The 21113-nt window shown below is 38.9% G+C and overlaps 1 protein-coding gene across 1 annotated transcript in view; it reads right to left on the reverse strand.

Annotated features, from left to right (window-relative positions):
- Positions 1–1963: 1963 nt before the first annotated feature.
- Positions 1964–21113, reverse strand: part of TMEM117 (transmembrane protein 117) — a 219885-nt gene continuing 200735 nt past the window's right edge. The window contains exons 6-7 of the mRNA XM_074169008.1: positions 11428–11557; positions 1964–2604 (exon numbers count right to left, since the gene is read on the reverse strand). Coding sequence (XP_074025109.1) covers positions 1964–2604; positions 11428–11557 — 771 coding nt within the window. The remainder of the gene's footprint in view (positions 2605–11427; positions 11558–21113) is intronic.

The following is a 21113-nucleotide window of genomic DNA, read 5'->3' on the forward strand; positions in this document are numbered from 1 at the left end:
CAAAAAGGAGAAATGAGTTAATGGGAGATTTTCAGTACTTGGGTTTACAGTGTCCAAAACATACAGAGAAGCATGTATCTGCAAAATAAATCAGCTATTTCTGTTAACTACTTTAGAAATCAAATGCTGTTTGAAAGTCAAACATCAATATAGTCACCTCTTATATAGTCAAGCAGGATCTCACCGTGTTTTACCATTACTAATTAATGGCCTGTCTTTTACTATATCTTAAGTCAATTAAATAAGTTTATAGGCTGCAGTGGGGAAAAGCTAATAAATTTCTTTTTAGTCATAATTTTTAATGGATAAAATTTAGTCTGATTATAAATTGAACTTTCTTCTGATGAAATAGTAAATGTTCCATAAGCAAAATATTTGATTTTTGACATTACTGTGATACTGCCTGTCTTTTTTAGTGTCAGAAATATTTATGATTTTAAATAGGACAATGCACAGGTAAAATGTTTTAAAAAATTGCAAAACTAACAGAATATGTTCCTGCCTCATAATAAACAATTGTTGAATGATGTTTATTAAAATTGGCTCTCAAGTGACAGTTAATAAATGCATAGTTCTATTATGCATGCTAAATTCAGCATTCCAAAAACTTAAAAGCAGATAGATCAAAACAACGGAGATAAAAAAGTCACAAAGACAAAATACAGCAACACCAGTAAACGACAGGGAAATAATTCAGACTTAAAAATGACTTATTATTTAGTAACTTGTAACAACAATTTATAGAACTAAATTAGAGGCAAATCAGAGTCTTTCTGATGTTTCAGATATGTGATTTCTCTAGTGCATATAGTTTGATCACACAGCAGAGGAATTCACATTACAAAGTCCCTTTCAAAAAAGCAAAAAACACAGTTTCTCTCTGTTTCTGTGTCCAGGTTACGCTTATTCATGGATAATGAATGAAGGGGAAAAAAAGGGTATAATAAAATTCAATTATTAATCTTTTTTAATCAAAACCCCTAAACATTTCTTCAGTATTTGGAGAAGTTAGACTGTCTGTCTGTGGTGTGTTTCTATGTATGTTTCCCATATGCCCAGACCGTATCTGCACCGAACCACACAAATACTGGATTTAACGGGCTTTGTGTCCTTTACCGTAATCACTCTATTGGCTCTTTGATGTTGCATAGGTTTGATGTGATGATGGGAAGAGTTGCTTCGACCATGTATTTTCACCTCTGTTTCTAAAAGGTGAAGGGCAAAACTTTTCATCAAGGAGCAGTTTATCTTTAATTAGGAAAAATATAATTAGGCATTATCACCTAATTGCTATTACTGATAGAGAAAGTCATATTTTCACAAGTAGTGACCCATGCTGTATTATCACTCTGCTGTTTACCGCATAATGAATCTGTATTTGTGTTTGGCAGCTAGCCAGCAAAAATTAAAAGGTAATCAACATGCTTCTCTGCAGTCCGGTCATCAAAGTCACTGACTTCACAGATGAGTAAATAACAAAGTCAAGTTGTGATGTCCTAACAGAAACCCTTCTTTAGGAATAACTATATTTATCTCCTCTGTCAAGACATCAAATGATACTTGAAATAACCATATACAAAAAAGCTTTGCAAAATAGATTAGAAGAACTGTGCTATACATCTGGTGTTGAGTTAAAAAACAGTTTAATGTCTCAAGGCACCACCACGGTAGGATTTTATACCTGCAATTAATCATCTAATACACTATTATACAGTTAAGGTAATGTATTAATAAATAGCTTGTGCAATTTTGGGAAGCAATCTATAAAGGAATGTTAGATATACAGTAGGCACGTACTATAATACAAATAAAAAACAAAATTCCTAGAAAAAGCATGCTGAGCACCTTTTGGTATAGGTTGAGTTTCTTATTCTAAACACTATGTAAATCTTAACTTACAAAAGGTAAAACTGAAATCTTATAGCAACTGCTTATTTAAACTGATTTTCCTGGGTACTTTCCTCTATGTCACATGATTGCTCTTAGGGACAGAGGACTCTGGTACTGGCTGCAAAGGGCTATCTTGCTCATTCAGTTGTGCGTTCAAGTTTTCAGAAGTTAGGAGAGAAGAATTAAAAACTATTTCACTTAAGTCTGATTTTATGGATACCAGATGCGGTTCTTGTAAACTTAATGGTTCTTCTACTAACACCTGTGTATTTTCTCGTGTCATTCCCATATCTGACGGTGACTTTCGTTTCATTCTTGTGTATGATTTGTCTAAATTCTCCATGCCTTGGTCAGTTTTCTGAAATCGCCCAAAGAACCAGATGAAGAAACCAAACAAAGCAAAAGCCAGCAAACTTGGAATAAAAGCCAGGCATTTGACATCAAGGCTAGAGCCTGTGAATCTGCTGTGCAAGAACATGTCTCCTTCAGCATAGGTCCGGTTGGTCAATGGGTTAGTGTTATTCGATCTCCACTCCCAAGATAACTTAGTTCTATTAAGGTCTTTCAAGCTTTCTGAGTCCTTCACTGTATAGATCTTCTGTCCAGGACCGATATATTGACCATATTCATGAGGTTTGTAAAATATTTGATTCTTCCACATATTCAGATCCAAGATCAAAACAAGGAAGATAATTCCATAGTTAAACCATTTGCCTGTTTGGAAAAAGAAAGTTCTGTCATCTGATATATCCATTTTAGAAACAGTACAAATACAGTCATATGTAAAAGCTACTCAGAGAAAAAAAATTCTTTTTTTATTAATCTGCAAAGCAAAGTTGTAATAAAATTTCCACCGTAGTCAGATTTATGCTGAATATCCCTTAGTATTTCACAATTACATCTGGGCACATAATAAAATAATTTTGTAAAACAAGCACGGTAGTATATCAACTGAATTCACATTGCAGTTTGCAGGTCACCTGTTGATTAAAGCACTAGGTGATATGGTATAGATTCATAAACCTGAAAAAGCATTAATTCCTGGGCTTAGAAAATATTCACATGGGAATTTTTCATGAAAAGGCCATATTTGATAGAACTGTTTATATGTCAGTAATGACTGAAGTGACTGAAGTTTTTGGGGTTGGTAATTGTGTACATTTTAAGAGTATATATTTTTTGATATACCAACCATGGTGTGCAGAGATATTCAGGTGGGGGCAACTGGATAAACTGTGATTTAGAGATATTACACCCTCAAGAAATAGCAAGGGCTGACTGTAGTCTTGGGAGGGGAGTCAGCTTAGCTTCTCCTATAGTCTGCGTAGTGAGAGACTCCTCCAAGGAGTGACTCACAGCCTACATTAAGCTCCTGCAACACTGGAGAAGGAAACCTTTCTCCTTTTAGTATTTAAAACTAGTCTTTTGTATGCTTCCTCCAGGCATCCAAAAGATGTTAAAGATGATAACTTTATGCAATTACAAAGTTGGCCCTGCTTTGAGTAGGGTGTTGGAACAGATGAACTCCTGGTGCTCCTTCTAACCAAATTATTCTATGAATACACAAAACAAATTATACTATTTTCATAGTCAAAGCATCTCTTACATTCTAGCTGGATATATGTTAAGATCTTACCTGTGCAGTGATGACTGGTACTACCCAAGAACCCAGCAAATCTACATGTCAGCATTATGTAAAAGGACATTCATGGAGGAATGTTCCTGCTGGTGATGAATTATATTGGTCTATAATGGAATCATATTTAAATACGTTTCAAGCGAAAAAGAAAATGAAAGTATCAGAGTATCTATCAAAGGACTTATGTCATTGGCCTGGTAAAGAATAAATGGATTCCAGTTCCTGAAAGTCTGTGTTCAAATTGTATGACCAGAATGCTCTAGGAGGGTAAGGATAGTCATTCCTTGTATTTCAGCAATTGTGTTTAATAGTTCTCTTCAGTATAGATTATACCTATCCTGAAAATGAACAAGTATGTTCATTCTCTTGTGCTATTGTCACCATTCAGAAATCAAACTGCACTGAAAAGACCTTGCAGACATTCTTCTTTACATAACTCCTATTCATAACTCCTCTATCTTTTTGCCGTGTTTTCATCAATATTATAATCAATCCGTTACAGAAAATTATGGTTTTAGATGATTATCACCACATTTTATAATATTTAAATTCCTTAAATCAGCACCAAGACACTGAAAATTATGTTAAAATATGAAATACACTAACGAACAATACAGTCTATTTTGATGTTGTTTCCTGTGGTTTTCTGCCCTGCATTTCCTGTGTTTCTCTCCATCAGAATAACCCTGGCTTCCCCATCATGTATGACCTTTCAACAGACAGAGACAGAATGTATCTTGCATAGTGGGTGTTGGTGGGCGGGCCGGGACACACATATTCACTGATCAATTGGCTGCTGTCAAACAGAATATAATAGCTGACTTCTCCCTGCCTTCTCCTCAGCTGGGCACTATCACAGATGATTCTTCTTTACCTAACCACCATTTCTTAGGACACAATGATAATGTCACTGTTTTTCAGATTCCTGGCCTCTGAAAAATGTTTTTGAAACTGGCCCTGGGTTCAAAAGTTATTTGATGCTGACTGAGTGTTGGATAGAGACAGAGTGAGACCAATCCACACAGAGAACATGATCACATAATTCCCATTTCCTTAGGAAAAGAGGCTAAAAACAAATGACAATGAAACAAATATTAGAACCATTATCTGTTTATCTATGGCCAGTTTGAAATAAAACATGATTTACTGCATTCAAAACTTTCTTTCTGTTACGGTTTTTCTCTTGGGCACTTTTTGAAACAATAATTTGTCATCAAATATTACTCTGTGTTTCAACCAGAAAGCAATCTCTTGCTGCATTGCCCCAAAATTAATTACTTAAGCCATATTCTTTTCCCAAGACAATGTATCATAAGACCACCCAAAAAGCCCTTCCACTTCTTTTGTTATGCACTTCATCAAAATATTATCCTTGGTACTTTGCATTTCTGCAGAGCTGAGACAGAGATCTCCAAAGAGATCTGCTAGACCCCAGGGATAGTAGGAAGGGAAAAAAACTCATGTAGGACCATTATTGCTCTTTCCCTTCAGCTATACATGGCAAGAGTGAAGGGAACAGGAGAAAAAAGACAATTGAAAGGTCAAAATATGAAGCATAAAGAAATGGGAACATTATTGAGATGGCCTTTACAAAGGCCAAAAGACACCATTACAGTTTTCTTGATTATAGGTTTAAGGTATGATTTACAAAGGAAACTTAGACATTGCAATGCTGAGCTATGACCTACCTCCTCTCTAGGCATGATGGCATCCAGTAGATTTCACAGCAACCGCATTGTCATGTGACATGTGTAGAGCAAGCCACCTAAGGAGTAGGACTTGAGATGGCAGGCTGCAGCTGGTGAAGAAGTTGACTAAGAAGCTAGCAGAAAACACTGCACATGCTAGATAGAGGTACCCAGTTGCTTGATCTCAGGCTTCATGTAGTATCTATCCTACACTGTGGTTTCATAATTGTGGATCTTTTCTAGATGGACCTGTCTAAGAAAGGCTTCGCCCTCATGTTAAGAATTTGAGTGCTCACCTGATACAAGAGAGATATGCATTTCAATTATTCCTGTTTCATAAAAAGAATGAACTTGAAACTCCTTCACTCAGTTCCTAGACAGAGCTAGGCAGGCAGGAGCACAGCCCTAAGCTCTGCTGTTGGGATCATTGGGTCAGCGTGGTCTATAAAGGGTGCTTAAACAGCTTCAATGCAGAAACCCCAGTTAACTAAGATGAACCACAGCCTGTATATCTAAGCAGCAGGCACTTGCCTGAGACTTGCCCCTATTCTATAGTGGATCTTCTCCAAACTCCTTAAATTTCTCATTTCTAGACAATTTTTCCATCCTCTGCATCACTTCCATGCTCAATGAGCTCTATGATTTTTCCTTTTCTTTTGAACACTGTTGCCACCACAAGCAAACACTGGATATGACTAACAGTCTATAACCATATATGAACACAGTGACATCTTCCTACACCTACTCAGTATTCCCTGTAGCCAAAGGCTGCATTAATCTCCTTAGACACAAAATGACTGGGAGTTAGTGCTGTCTTGGTTACTCACAGAAAGTATTTGCGTCTTTCTAGAATACAGTGTCCTCTGCTGTCTATCCTTCTTCCAAGACATGTACTTTACTGCTGTAGTAGCAGGTGTGATAGCCAAATAAGCCCCATTTTACCAAGCAATCCTTCTAGATCAGTGATGTGTTGAAACAGACTTGAACCAAGAGGCCTGACAGTCTCCACTCACAAAACATCTATTTGATAATTCCCCATGACAAATAATTTTTGAGATTTATTATACTGACCAAGCTTTAACATTACACATGTGTATAATCTATGTATATGAAATGATTGTATATTGCAACTTAATTTTAGAGTAATGCTTTTTAAAGCAAACTTTTAGTCATATATCAAGCTTCTACAGGAAATAAGCTTGATAAATTAGAAGTTACTCCTGACCTCTCACCTTGCGCATAAGCAAGCTCAAGCTTATAGTTTTGCAAAGAGTCAGAATAAATATATTATGAAGCTATAGATATTAATTTTCTTAAAAATATAATTTATTTTACAGCACTTCACTTTGCATTACAGATTAAAAGTGATAAGGAAAATGAAGTCCCACATTATGAAGTCATTTGTCTCTTAACCAGTTTCTGTAGGATCAGTACCACTACTGCCCTAGGGTTGGTTCTACCCCAGTGGTCTGTATGGCCAAGAATACTGACATGTACCTGGCACCATTTAGACCTTCTTAAAGCTGGTGGATTTTTCATAGACACAATTTGAAATGGAAGGATGTAGCAAGATTAGGTCTCAAGATTGGAAGGTTAGTCAAACATTTCCACAAAGAATTATACCCAGAGTCTTCAATGCACAAGAGTGCCCTGCATGTGAATGCCAGGGCCCTTCTTGTGCTGAAAGAGGTATGGATTTTTCTTTTTCCAGAAAGGCACCTATTTCTGCCAGCTGAACAAGATGTTTGGGCAGTGGTCGTTTTTAAAGAGGCTGATAAGGCCTACAAGGGGTTCAGCAACTAGTCCACAATCCCACATGCAAGTGATCTGCTGGGCAACTGAGGCAGATCCCACAGGTCCAAATATCCCAAACCAGCTGCTGATTCTGGAGCATTTTTAATTTTGTATGTCTGCTCTGTAACAGAGCGGTCATGTCCTAAAAAATAGAGATCTCATGTAGAAGCCAGTCCTCAGCATCTCTCCTGAGGTCAAGAGGAAATGTGAAAATCCCACTTATTAAGGATAGACTCAAGTGGCCTCATGCTGTGCAACCGCAGCCAGAGGCTAGTGTATGAAACGCCGACTTTAGACTCTCATCTCAATTGCAATTTGTGTCGAAAAACCTTCAGACACCTCTGTAAAACATTCAGGTATCTCCGTAACATTTTTCATATCTTCTGTCACGTTAGTGTTATTAGCTACATACATGCATATAGACCACTCATAGCTGAACTAAACTGCAAATCCTCTGAGGTTTTTTTCACATCTGTGTGCACGGACAGCTTTGTTTTCACCTCTAACCTTCCTATTTTTGCCCATGAACTCCCTCAGGCTTCCCTGCATAGGCGATGCTTGGCCTGAATTTAGACACACTTTTGGTTTAACTCCACAAGCCAGCCATGCCACGCACTCACCTGCCATCCTTTGGGTGGAAGGGCACTCTGGCTAGATCAGCACTCGGAAACATGTTTATAATCAGCCAGAAACATCTCCCATCTGTTTTGATACCCAAACCTTAACATTTCCTATTTGAAACATCCACACACTTGGCAGCAGATGCTTTTGGATCTCCAGTGCTGCTATTAAAGGGTACCAGTCAGGCCCCCTAGTGCCTTTTAACCGTGAAAGAATCTGAAGTAACAAAATTTACTTTTAAGTTTTACAAATTTCCCTGGGTATTATAGAAACTAGGATAGACTATGTATTTTCATAAAAAGCAGCCCAAGAAGGAAAACACACACATTGCAGTGAACCATCTGTCAAGGAAAATCCAGACAAGTTAAGCAGATGCAGGAATCCAAGTTATTTTTGATGTTCATAGATAAAAGCAGCTACCAAAACAGGATAAAAACATTTAATACTGAGTAGATGCTTGCTAGGAGTTCCTAGATGCAAAGAAATTTGAGTAAAACATGGTACTCAGTTACCAGTAAAAATAAGATATGCTTTTGACAGTAAATTTAAAATTACACTGAAGAATATCAGCTACAGGCTGCAGATGTTAATTCAACATTACTGACAACTTACAGTATTCCCATATCACAAGTCAAGCCTAAGAAGGCATGTTATTAGTTTGAAGTAGCAAGATGGGATAAAAATAATGCACTTAGTACTGTTTTACTTATCTGCTTGTTTAGACACGGAATTATGCAGAAACAACATTTCATTTTTGTGTCTGCAATCATGAGCCTTATTTTTAAAAAATATAAAAGCCAAAATTCTCACATAGTCACTGAAGTCAGCAGCTAAGACTTTAAGACAAAATAGAAAAAAACACAACCCAAAACAAAAAACCCCAACAGTCTTGACTTGCGACCAAATCAGGAGAGCTGGTAACACAGATCATGTAACTGTGAAATCCTTCATCTGCATAGAACTTGCATGAAGCTGTTAAGCACACACCCACAGAAAGGCAGTTTGAAGTCCTTTACTTCTCTGAATGTCCCTTCACTGCTTCTTTGTGGGACTGTTGCTCATTAGAGCAACACAGGACTGAACAGGGCTGCTCAGGGGAGTCCTAGGGCTGCTCAATTTGTATCAATCAACAGTGACCAAAACAGACTGTAAAAGAACTGATGAAGAATAAAATTTGCCAGGAAAAATATGGCAAATGGTATTTCAGCCATGCTTTCTTCCTCCTTGCTGTTTGGGAGAAAAGGGTTTCAGGTTTCTCCAAATCAGGGCACAGTTCAAAGATTTACAGCCTGACCTCATCCCTAGAGAAAACACTAAAATAAATGATATTCAGGCCTTAATCTTCTTTTCCTGCTTGTTACTAAAAGAAGTCCTATGGTTAAATTTAACATTCTGGATCCCATGTATTAAACAGAGCTTAAATACAGTGGGCTTACTGCCGTTATCAATGTTCTACCCCTGTGTCGTCTGCTGCAGTTGCATTTGTGCATCACTCTCTACCCTTATTTCAGACTGGATTATGTTCATCTTGCCATATATATATTGAACCAGTTCTTTCTTTCTTTTATTAGCTCCTTGATTTGAGCAGAAAATTACAAGTATCTACACATCCACACAATAACTAGAGCTTGAAAAGGATCCAAGATGATACCCTAACCTAAGACAAGAACTGATGGCAAGAACAGATGGTTCAAGCAAAACTTACCCAAAGGAAGGTTCTTGTGCCATGTGTTATGGCTGTTTATTAGATCTCCTAAAGGGTGGTGTAGCACCGAGATAAAACAGGCACTCAGTAGACAGACTATGTGATGTGCAGTCAAATGGATTGATTTGTCTAGTGAATCTAATAAATGGATCTTGTTAATGCTAGGCAGGGAAAAATATTCCTCAGCCCCTATTCATTAGCTCATTCTCATTAAAAGAATGCCTTCTTGCCAGAAAATCAGAAAGGCCTCCAGTCGTCTCTGCAGAAGACTCTCCAATGCATAAATATTGGTTTATGTCGGTTGGTCTGTTTTCAAACAGCAGCATTGCTAGCAGTTGTGTTTCTGATCCCTAATTTATGTTCTTTGCTGTTCCTTATTCTTTGCTCTTCCCCAATTGTCATCAATATCCCTGTCTCTTCTACAATGCAAAACTGTTCTTTGCCCTTCAGTCCCTCTTCTATCACCCATTGGTTTTCATCTATATTAATAATATCCTGAGTTTCTGTATGATGGCACAGCCAACCCTACCATGCCTCAGTCGTCGTTCATACATGTCTGTGTACCCATTCCACTACTTCTCCTTATACAACAAAATAACTGCAGAGCACCTGGGAACCTTGTGGGACTGAGCCCCTCCAAATTCATGCTCTAGTCTTGAGAAGTAGGAAAAAACATCTTTTTCACTATCCCTGAATACCATGCTTATAATTCACATCAAATGGTTGGTGCTTATGCTCTTTTTTCCCCCTCTCCTTTCCCTTTTTGGTCACCTGGGAGAGAAAAATGTGTTATTCATGTACACATCCCATCTTCTTTCACCCTACACCTGCTAGCCACTGACCATGAGATTGTTTACTTCATCCTGTTCTATAAACCACCAGTGGCTCAAACGGTCTCACTCAGACCTGCCACAGCCCTTCTTCTTGCTGGCTGGCTGTTCTCTCTCAGTATTCCAACAGGGCACCTACATTCAGTTTTGAAAAACTTTCCATCCCTCCACCTGTATTCCTATTGGCCCATTTGCTTTCCCTCATTCAATAGCCAGCAGGTAACTTTTGCACTCATTTTCTCTTCTTTTCTGCTTTTCAATGTGATCACTCAGATTTCTGTCTTCTCTGCTGAAAATGCTTTTTCTGAGCCTTTATTTAGCCTATCTCAACTGAGTCCTGGATTCATCATTCTTTCCTCCTTGGCACATTTTCTTCCCTTGGCTTTTGCTGCCTGGTGGGCTTGTGACTCCCCTGCTAGCTCTTGGCCTTACCTTTGTATCATCTCTGAATGCTCTTTTTGTCCCTGCTCTGCAGGAGTTTCATATGGCCGTGTCATTGGATGCTCTCATCTATCTTATTCCTGTACAGTATCACGTGCTGTGACTGTTTATATTACCAGTTAAAGACCCCTATCAATTCACACCTGCATGCTTTTGCTATCCATTATTATCCACCTTTTCCCGATATAGAGAGAGCATAGCCTGAAGGTAAAACCAAAATATTTATCCCTGTTTAACCTTCTCTTTTTCATTCCCTACTGTTATTAAAATAATGTCTCACGGTATGCAAGAATCAGGTACTTTTTATCTATATGTACCATCCATTTGAATAACTGCAATTCTATTTTATTTGAGGTTATTTAACTGTCTGCTTCTGGTTAGATGACTGATGGAAGTACGGTTATGAGTGGCCTTTGCCAGATGAGAATGACCGAAGTTATGAAAAGATATTAGCATAAATCATAGCAAAGGCATCTGAACACATAAGAGATTCGAAAATTAAACAAGTCACTAATTCCCCGAGAGAGTAATTTCAGATAAAAGATCTCTGAAGCTACACAAGATATTACTTAGTGTCACAAGAAGTTGCTGAAATCCATAAAAAACAGCAGTCCTCTCTGAGTCGTAAGATACAGGTTCCTCATTTCCCAGAGATGTTTATATATAGATGATATGGATATAGACAGATAAACAGATAGAAAAATAGTAATCTGGGACATACACACAGACAAAGTATGTGGTTAGGAACATGTTAACATACATGTATTACACAGAAGCAGTTCACTGTGTGACTTTGTGACAATCTGTAAGATTACATACCTGTTATATGTATGTGATATTCCTCTTTGAGGATCTTCTGGAAATAGGGTACTTTGAACTGCATGTGTGCAGATGGCAAGCCTGGAAGATTCACTTCAACATCACCCATAAAATGTGGAAACTCCCAGTCCTGTTAAAAAAAGAAAAGTAAGAGCCTAAATAAAAGCTTTCATGGTCTATTTTTGCCCTTTAAAATGGCTTAAATTAATAAAAGGGAAAGGTTCTATTTTTAAGCCTCCCATTATTAGATTTTCTTAATTTAAGTTTGACTTTAACCACTTGAAATAGAATACCTTGTTTATATTAGGTATTACAATATGATTTTTACTTCAGTTCCATGTAATTATGTGTTTAAAAGTTCACTTCAGAATGACAACATTGAACCCACTGACCCACCTAAATAACCTAAGCATACAAATACCTATACAGCAACCTTGCATTACTGGTTACAACGCCTGTTACGCATTTGGCAAACAGTTTACAGGCAAGAAATTGGTAAATGAGGCCTGACCTCTTCAGACCTTTCATATATTTGTATTCTACTTGTTCAACTCATAGGGTGTTTTCAGTATTTGGCCTTAAAACATCTAAATAAACACTCCCTGCGAGTGCAGGCCCTTCAGCATAAAGTGTCTGAATCAATCCAAACAGTTTTCTCCACTGCTGTATTTCAGCTGACAAGGTAATGCTGGAAATGTGGAAGCTCTTACCTATTATTACGCGTATTTTGGTAGCATGCGGTTACACAGCTGAGAAGGAGCTGCATTTAAAGGAATTTTTTTGCTTGGTTATGTGCGCCCACCATCGGTCACTTGAAAATGGGTATAATAGTGCGGCTCATTACAGCCAAAACTGAAAGCTGAGCACTAGTGCTGGAATCAGTACAATTACTGCCAGAGTGGTTACTCTCATGCGGCAGACTGTTGGTGGTCTGCTGCTAAAAACATACTGGCCCTGTTCCCATGCATACACCTGGATTTGTATCCCACCAGCTACTGCAACAAGCACTTGAATTGCTAAAAGTAAAATAAAGGAATCTGAAATGTGAGGAGCTCTGTGTCTTGTGCTTCCTTCACATGAAAACCATTCCAGCACAGCCATCTCCCCAAGAGAACCAATTCCAATTCTTTTCAGTTTTATAAGACTGGAAAGTTTCCTACCAAGGTAATGAAAAAAAAAAAAAAAATTCAAAACTAAGTGTCATCTCTGAAAGATAACTCTCTATATATGACTAACTTCCAAGAATTGCTAAGCTTCGACAGTGGAAGGGAAATGGAGGAGTTTTATCAGCAGGGAATAGCATGACCCAAACACTAGCAGCAGCTGATTTCTGCTAACATATCATGATACTGAGCTAAATGGATTAACAGGAGTACAAGCAAGGAGAAAACCTGACCCTCTGCACCTGGTTCTTAATGTCCACAGTGATAGAGAAAGTGCCAATTTACAGATGCAGAAGATAAGAGAAATAAGGATGCTTTCCTTTTCCCTTATCACTAATGCAATGCATGCAACCCTGGTCACGAGCTATGGTAATAAGTGCCCAGCTGCACAATCCTTACACTGCACCTGCAAACATCCCCTTGCAGTCAGCAGACATTCAAAAAGTGCCCAAAGATAAAAATTTTATGAGTGTACTCTCTCAGTTCACAGTATCTAATATATATCTCTGGACTTGTGTCTCATGTTAATTCATACATGCTCTCACCCAGGAATAAATAGGAAGAAATACATTACGCATTCCTGAAGATAAACGAATGGAAAACTGTGGACTCTGCATTAGAAATAAGTAAACATGGGACCATAAATCCAGCCTCCTGCTCTTGCCTTGCCCCAGTGCTCCTGCAGTGCCTTTTGCTGATTTACAGACAATTTTTACAGAATTTTGTATTGGACTGTGTCTTTGCATCTGAGTTTTATAAAAAAGTTCAGCATTTTTATTGATCTGTATGAATATTACCTGATAATGAGTAACCAGAATGCCAGTTCTGTCAGACGTGCAACTTACTGTATTATTTGTTTCAGCAAGCAACTACTGAGACTGGAAAAAATTTCATAAAACAAAAGTAAAACAGAGAGATCCAACCCCAACAGTGTGCTACTGCTTATATTCTAAGAGACAGGTGAGTGGAGAGCCCATTAGAAAAATACATATTTGACACTTCAAACTATGGCTACCTTTCATGTATATATTATTTCACATTTTCTACACATATACCCCATACTGTGAAGCATGCCTGAATTGTATCATGACCTTTGTTACCCTATAGCCCCGTACTACGGTATTGCCATTGCTAGTAACAGGTTACAGGCTTTGTACTGAGTTTGCAAGGTCTCAGGACCAAGGCTTGTCAGGCTTGCCCTGTCTGAACTGTTCTTGACCTGCCCACAGCTTCACTTTATCGGGTTCAGCCACAACAGCGACTTTTCTAATTGACCAGGTGGCTACAGCTAATCTGTTGTAATTTTTTTATCCTTTTTATGGTGCCACCACGGTTTTACAACTTAAACACTATTATGTAGTATACTGAAATACCAGCCTGGGAGGACAGAAGGTATCTAGAAGTGAAGATATGGGATGCAGCACAGAGGAGGGCAGACAGGGGATGATAAAAGATGGGCACAGGCTGGCATTGGAGACTCCACGGCTATGAGCAACTCACCAGTGGTCAGCTAAAGAAATGCAGAACCGGGGCTGTACAAAACTGCTTGTAGGGATAACAAGGAGAACAAAGAAGTACCTGACATACGTGAAAGGTGCTGTGTACAGTCAACTTATCTGCAGTGTGGAGCTTCAGATCAGTGAAGAAAATGCAAGGTCTAAAAGTGTGTTAGCAAACACAAAAATGACCTCAAGTAGACTCCAGAGTGAGGAAAAAGAAACCATCAAGGTGAACATCATAACCCTCCCAGCAAAGGACTCCAGATACCAATGACACACTGTAATGCCCCCACTGACCCCCTCCAGACTGAAAAGGCCCGGGTCCAACCCAGCATCCTCAGGAGCAGGGGGAGGGTGACCAAAATACCAGGAAAACAGAAGAAACTAAGAAGTGCATGTAGAACAATTTTGACATTATTATTATTGTTGAAACTTTTTCTGCACAGAAGTATTATTTTCTGTAATAATTAGATCTCAACTAATAATGATTCTTCCATTACACTGTTAAAATTTAAATGATACTAATAATGAATTCTTGGCTTTATCTATAAGGTATTTCTTCTTTGCCCATAAATAATGTTTTGAGTGTAACACCTCTACCAGACTGACTATAAAATCTGTTATTTAAGAACAATCCCACTGGAAATAAAGAAACAAAATAAAACAATAACAACAAAATGAAACAAAATAAAATACAGACCATTTGAAAGCAATAGTTAAAAAAAGGAAACTAAAATAATGAGGTAAACCTACTGACTTCCATGACAGTCACTAGAGCCACAGCACTTCTTCTGTGCTTCAATTTAGGTGATTAAGTAGCCTTCAGGGCTTCATTTGACTCACAGCTTTGTGAGTGTGGTAAGTGTGAGCGTGTACTGTCCAGGCAGTGCCATTATCTCCTGCGGACACCTATCTGTATTAGTATTGTGGAGGGGAAGAGCAGATGACTACTAACTTTTCGGATTAATGCCAATATCAGGTTGTCAAATCCAAACCCAACAAAATGGCCATATTGCTATCTAGATTCTAAGAGAGTTGTCCAAAGTCTTTTGACTGTTACCATTATTTTCCTTACTGACAAACAAAAGACAACATAATTTTAGCAATATCCAAAAAACAATTTTCCAAGAAATTCAAGATAGCTAGTAGGAATGATCTACATTGTTTGTTAATAGGTACACTAACAGCACGAATGTACAAGCCCATAAATCCAACTGCTTCCCTCTTCGGATCACAGCTCAGGTCTGCATCATTCTTCTATACATGGTACTTCAGCTCTGTGGTCTCTGCTATCGGTCTGTGCTATCAGCCTGTGCTGGGACATGACAGCCCTCTGGGACATGACTGACACACTCTATGTTCTTTAAGTTCTCAGCTCATAGTTATGTGAAGTTCACTTGATCAGCTTTAGTCCTTATTGCTGAAGTGCCTGTAATCTGCCATATCTGGGATCTTGTTAGGAACTGGGCCCAAAATACCATATTTAGAACTCTACTTGCACAGTTTCAAAAATAAAGCTATACAGCCATGCTGTTCGCTCATATTTGTATCTCTTATACTGCATGAACAGATTGTTTCTTCTTTAAATCCATCAGCACAGCATTTCCAAAATTCATCTACTTCAGTGGTTTCCAACCTGGGGGGTCTGCAGCATACCTCTATGCAGTTTATGAAGAAGAAACTGACCCAGAACCAGCAGGCTTAAATCAGCTGCGCAGAGGTCTCTAACCTCACTGGCAAGTTTTGTGGGATGTGCAAATCAAATGAGGTTATTGCCTCGTTTCACTCTAGTCATGAGGAAAGGGCAGCCAGAGGAGGAATTTAAGATCACTGGGGGGTTCATCCTAGTGTTGCAATGGGAAGAGAGAGCACCTCTGATTGCCACCAGCTACCTCATTAAACCCAGAAGCACAGACAAAACTGGATGCTGCAGAACAGGAGATCGCAGTATTTTTTCTTCCCTTTGCTTCTAGTTCCCCAAGCCAAACAAATGCACACAATCCCTGCTGCAATGCCAGCTATTGGTTTAAGACCCTAAAATGGAGCTGGTGACACTGATTTGGTATCTCTTTAAGTGCAGATAGTTTTAGTAACAGTAACTGAGCATCAAAGCCAAAGACCTGGCTCTTCTCTGCCATCACCTGAGGAAAAGAGGCGGCGTTGCATGGGGAAGCCTTGTCCTGACCCTGAGCTGGGACCCACAGCTGCCATGGGGCTCCTGGCTGGCTGCTGGTGAGGCAACCCAGGGGCACGTTGGCAACACCCAGTGCCCCGGCTGGCTGCAGGATTGCTTCTTGCCACTTGGTGTTTTTTTATTGCAGGCTCCGGGCTGTGCCTCCCAAGCCTGGAGGACCAGGACCAGGTGCTGGCAGGATTCAGCAAGGATCATAAGCTGCCTGGGAGGGTGATGCTAGCTCTCAGCAGACCACATCCCATGCTTCATCCACACGCAACCCCACATCCCTCAGCCGCCAGCCCCTTTCCACCTAGGGAAAACTGCCACAGAGAAGGTGGGACTGGGATTAAAAGCTGGTAACGATTAATGGCAAACAAATGTGCCATGCTTTCATCTCTCCTCCTGTCTGAATGTAGCTCATAGGTCTTTGGTACACAATAAATATGAAATAACACTAGAAATAATATAAACACAGTTCAGATACAATCACGAAAGAGGAAAAACACACACTGAATATTTCTGCTTTAAGTAGTGATGATATATGCTGTATTTAATGCTAGGAACACATTTGTATTTTAAACCCCTCAGAATAATAAATAAGCAAAAACAGAGGGAAGGAATTTAGAAAATGCATACATGAATTTGTATATGAATGCTTGTTCCAGAAACTGCCTATAGCAAATTTCATTTAATTTATTAAAATCCTTTTAACCTATGAGGTAGAAGACTCTGCATTTTCAGGTATTTTTGCATCTCTTAGATAGCTTTGTTTCAGCTCTCAGAACATGGAGACAGGCAGACAGCTAGAGGAAATTTAATGAGAGGCAATGGCTATATATTTTTGCAAGTGTTTGAAGTAGCAAATGAACAGCTGGAATTCGGAGACAAAGGCTCTGTGTGGTTATCCTAACTTCCTCTGTGGTTATCTCTAACTTCACTGCAGTGCTGCAACTTGCAGTGATCCCTACAGCTGAGATCTCTGCAGCTGTGAGCTGCTAAAGTACAAACATCATTTTAATATTTCATTCAAACATACATAAGAAGGGAATTCAGCAGCCATGACCAGAATTCACTTTCATGCCTGTGAGATCAAATCTACCGCTCAGTTTCTGGCCTTGTGTTCTTTGCCAGTACCTTATCTAAAAAAGGAAAGAAGCTTGACAGGCACTGCAGTTTTTAGCCTTCACTAAACCAAAAACATACATCTACTCTTAATATCACCACCTGTATACTTGTATGGCTTCACTGGGGCTACTTAGCTCCCACAGTGAAAGATGACACATTATTTTTCAAAAGACCTCCTGCTTCACATTGGTACTGTCAGTGTTAACCTATTCATAGTTTTCAAATCCAGAAAGTGTTATTTGATCTGCTCATCTGTTTCGGTTTCACCTGCTTGGATTGTTATTGGCAATAACAATCAAAAAAACCCACCAGGAACCGTGGCACAAAGTCCCTAATTGCAGACACAGTTACACCTTTTATCTCTTAATCTTGATTTAAAGAATTCAAAATACGGAAAATCCACTGTAACAGTGGACTCACTGCTTCAGCGAAGCTCCAAGCTGCTGAGACAGAAGACTGAAGACAGCTTCCAGGACCAGAAACGGGTATAGAAGGGCTATCCCTGACTATATGGCAATGTAAGACACGGAGATACCCACAACCTTGCTGTTGCTCTCCATCACCTTTGTGTTTTTCTCCTCCTCGGTCTTTGCTTAGCTTCTTGAAGCTCCTGGCCTTTTTCTAGAACTGCCACTGCAAGTCATGCTCATTTTCCCCCTTATTTGAGAAAATGATAGAAAGACAGCAATAACTCCCTCCTTGAGAGTTAAAGCAGCAATATGGCCTCTTTTTATGTGTGTGCTTGACCTTGAATGAACCCTTCCATTAAAAAATCATTACAGAATCCTTTAGTCTATTACCCATTTCCGCTTATTTAAAGGCAACAATTTCCAGGCCACCCCAGTCCCAAACAAGCCCTGGGCCTCTGCACTTTGAATTTACACATTAATGAATTTTGAGCTGAGACAAAGCTGTGTATGCACATGTCCTCAGAACAATGACCCTTGTTACTGAAATGTCTGAATTTGTATTTAGCTTTTCCATAGCAAACTCAAAGTAGTCTCAAAATTTCAGACCACCTAAAATAAGAAATGCTTGCATTTCACTGAGACACGTATCCATGCCTATACTCACTGGCAGATGCCTGATTTGTGATAGACGGCACTCCCTCTCTCTCCCCTGTGACTATAGCTTGGGTATCATCCTCTATTCAGTCCTCACAACCTGGTAGTGCCTTGATACTGCAGATCTGATCTGCATAACATATCACAGATATGACAATTCCTATCAAACCCCACAGCTAAAATCTTTATCGAGACTCTCATCATCTGCTCTTCAGTTACATCGGCATCTTTCCCTCTGGCCTTCACAAGTGCAGTTGTTCTCCATCGATACAGAAATGCTGCTGCAAAGACCATTCTCCTAGTCTGTTTCTTTGACCATGTCACTCCTTTCTTTGATCAAATAAAATATAGGGCACTTCCTTTCATATTCAAATCCCTTCAGATCTTTCACTACCTTACGTACAGACTGTCTATATGACAGCTGCTCTTTCTATCAGTCTATAAATTCAGGCTATGAATCTTTTCTCTATTTAAAGAAACTTTCCCCTGTGCAATTCCCTATCAGCTGCAGAGCTTTCTCTTTTCTCAGTCTCTTTTATAATTCTTCTTTGCTATGAGAAAACATGAGGATGTCATGCATTAGGTATCCCGGATTACCTGTCATCCAGACCAATGAAATCACTATTGCTTATACGCACCTGTCTAACCAGCCATAACTCTTGGCATTTCTTTAGCCATAGAATTCTCCAGGACTGACTGGAGTTGTATTTTGGTTGCCTTTGAGCATTACGGAGCACAATATTGCCCCAGTCCTTAGTGACCATTGCTAGTTCCTTGATAGGACAAATATTGCTCGTAGTGTGAAGAATTAATGGCTATCCATTCTTTCTGTTACATTAGGAACAAATTGTGTTTGAAAAAAAAGCCAGTGCACAAGGAAGGATGGACACGAGAAGGTGTCTCATCTTGAGATGTGTAGTGACCAGGAACAACGGTAATCATCATTTCCCGCTGAGGGCAAGGACTGTTCTTTCTTACAGCTGCCCTTCAAATTTTAGCTACTCATGAGAGTCAAAGAGGAGCAAGGTGAAACAACTTTAACCATGCCAGAGGTGCAGCAGACATCATGAAGCACAAGCCTCTGTGCACACCCAGGATGTCCTGGGAGCAAGTCCACCAGTTTCTCCATCAGGCAAATGTGAGGTCTCGCATATCTCAGTGACACTGTGAGGTTCCTCTTTGTAACTCACAAACCTGTTGATTATCTATTCACAACTGCTGAAAATGCTGATTAAAAAAAGCTGCTCAAAAGTAAATGATCTTCTATTTTGTCTCCGAGTTTCTCCAATTTTTGTAAGCCTTTACTCTTGCTTCACTGTGTCACTTGTGTCTGATCTTGGTTGACCTAAATAGCTATCAGGTAATTCTTCTGGATGAGAAACACCAGTGTGAGCTTTTCCAGTTAATTCTTATAAGCTGCAAAATAAAGTGGTAATGTTACAATATTGTGTACCTGTAAGAGACAAAGAAATCTGTTCCTGCAAAGCAACCGTGTCTTGTTCCCTATATGAAACTTCCCTAAACCACCAGCAAGTCAGTTGTAATGTTTTTTTCTAACTACCTCAGTGACACACTTTATGAAAGCTATTTCTGTGGTGAATAGGAGAAATGAACATTCACTAATAATATGCAATACTTATATTTACAGATTTCCTGACAGTACAGCTTGCTGTCAAAGGCAATCACTTATGACAGAGCAGTCAATCTTTCTGGCACCCTAGAAGACCAAATACCTGACTATGATGTGGAGAGTAAGAACAAATTTTAAATACATTGCTATGTAATCATCTTCAACAATATGAGTACATATGCACTAATGCACATATCACTGCACTGTGGAACTGTGTATATACCCACATTGCAGCTGAACAGTAATATGAAATCTGGAGCATTTCAGGATTTGAAAAGACTCCTAATGCCATTTGTACCGATTTGAGAAAAGTAAGCTCTACTTAGAGCTCTGAAGTAATTTTGTATTAAGGCAACTGTCTCCAGATAATTTCAGCTGCATTAAAAAGCATATTGTCCCTTTCTCTTTCCAAATACCTACATACATGAATTTCCTTATTGCCTGATATCCAAACGCTGTTTTTTAGTGTTGCCTAAACCCAAGAAGATAGATTTGCAGTAAAATACCTGAACAGATATTTTCCTCACTATGAGCTTTGCAACATAATAAAGATGGTGTTATAGAAATGAAAAGTATCTGGAGCAAGGGGATTACTATATACATTGCTCACTGTAGCTGGAACGTAAATCAGCTGCCTCAATGTTAGAAATGGATGACTGTGGAGCTGTTCTGAACAAAATTCCTTCAGATCATATGTGCTCTGAAGAGTTCTGAGAAAATTTGGGGCCAGTTACAAACAAACCTAAAAACTTGCCCTGTGATATTAAGCACGACATAGCATCAAGTCTGAGGCAGCAGGTTTGGACCGATGGTCTCAGTTTGCAACTTTCATCCAATTTGTTTTGGTTTAGCTATAGCTATAAATTACACGTGTGCTTGTGCAGGGTTCAACTTACTGTGATTAAGGCAGCGAAACAGTAACAGTAATTTTCTATTGAAGAAAAAAGCAGGATTATATGCTGCATTTGACTGATACAGAGAAAATTAATAGAGCTTAAAAAGATGACAGAAGTAAAAGCAGTGAATGAA

This window comes from Numenius arquata, chromosome 2 (assembly GCF_964106895.1).
Source record: "Numenius arquata chromosome 2, bNumArq3.hap1.1, whole genome shotgun sequence".
NCBI classification, from domain to species: domain Eukaryota; kingdom Metazoa; phylum Chordata; class Aves; order Charadriiformes; family Scolopacidae; genus Numenius; species Numenius arquata.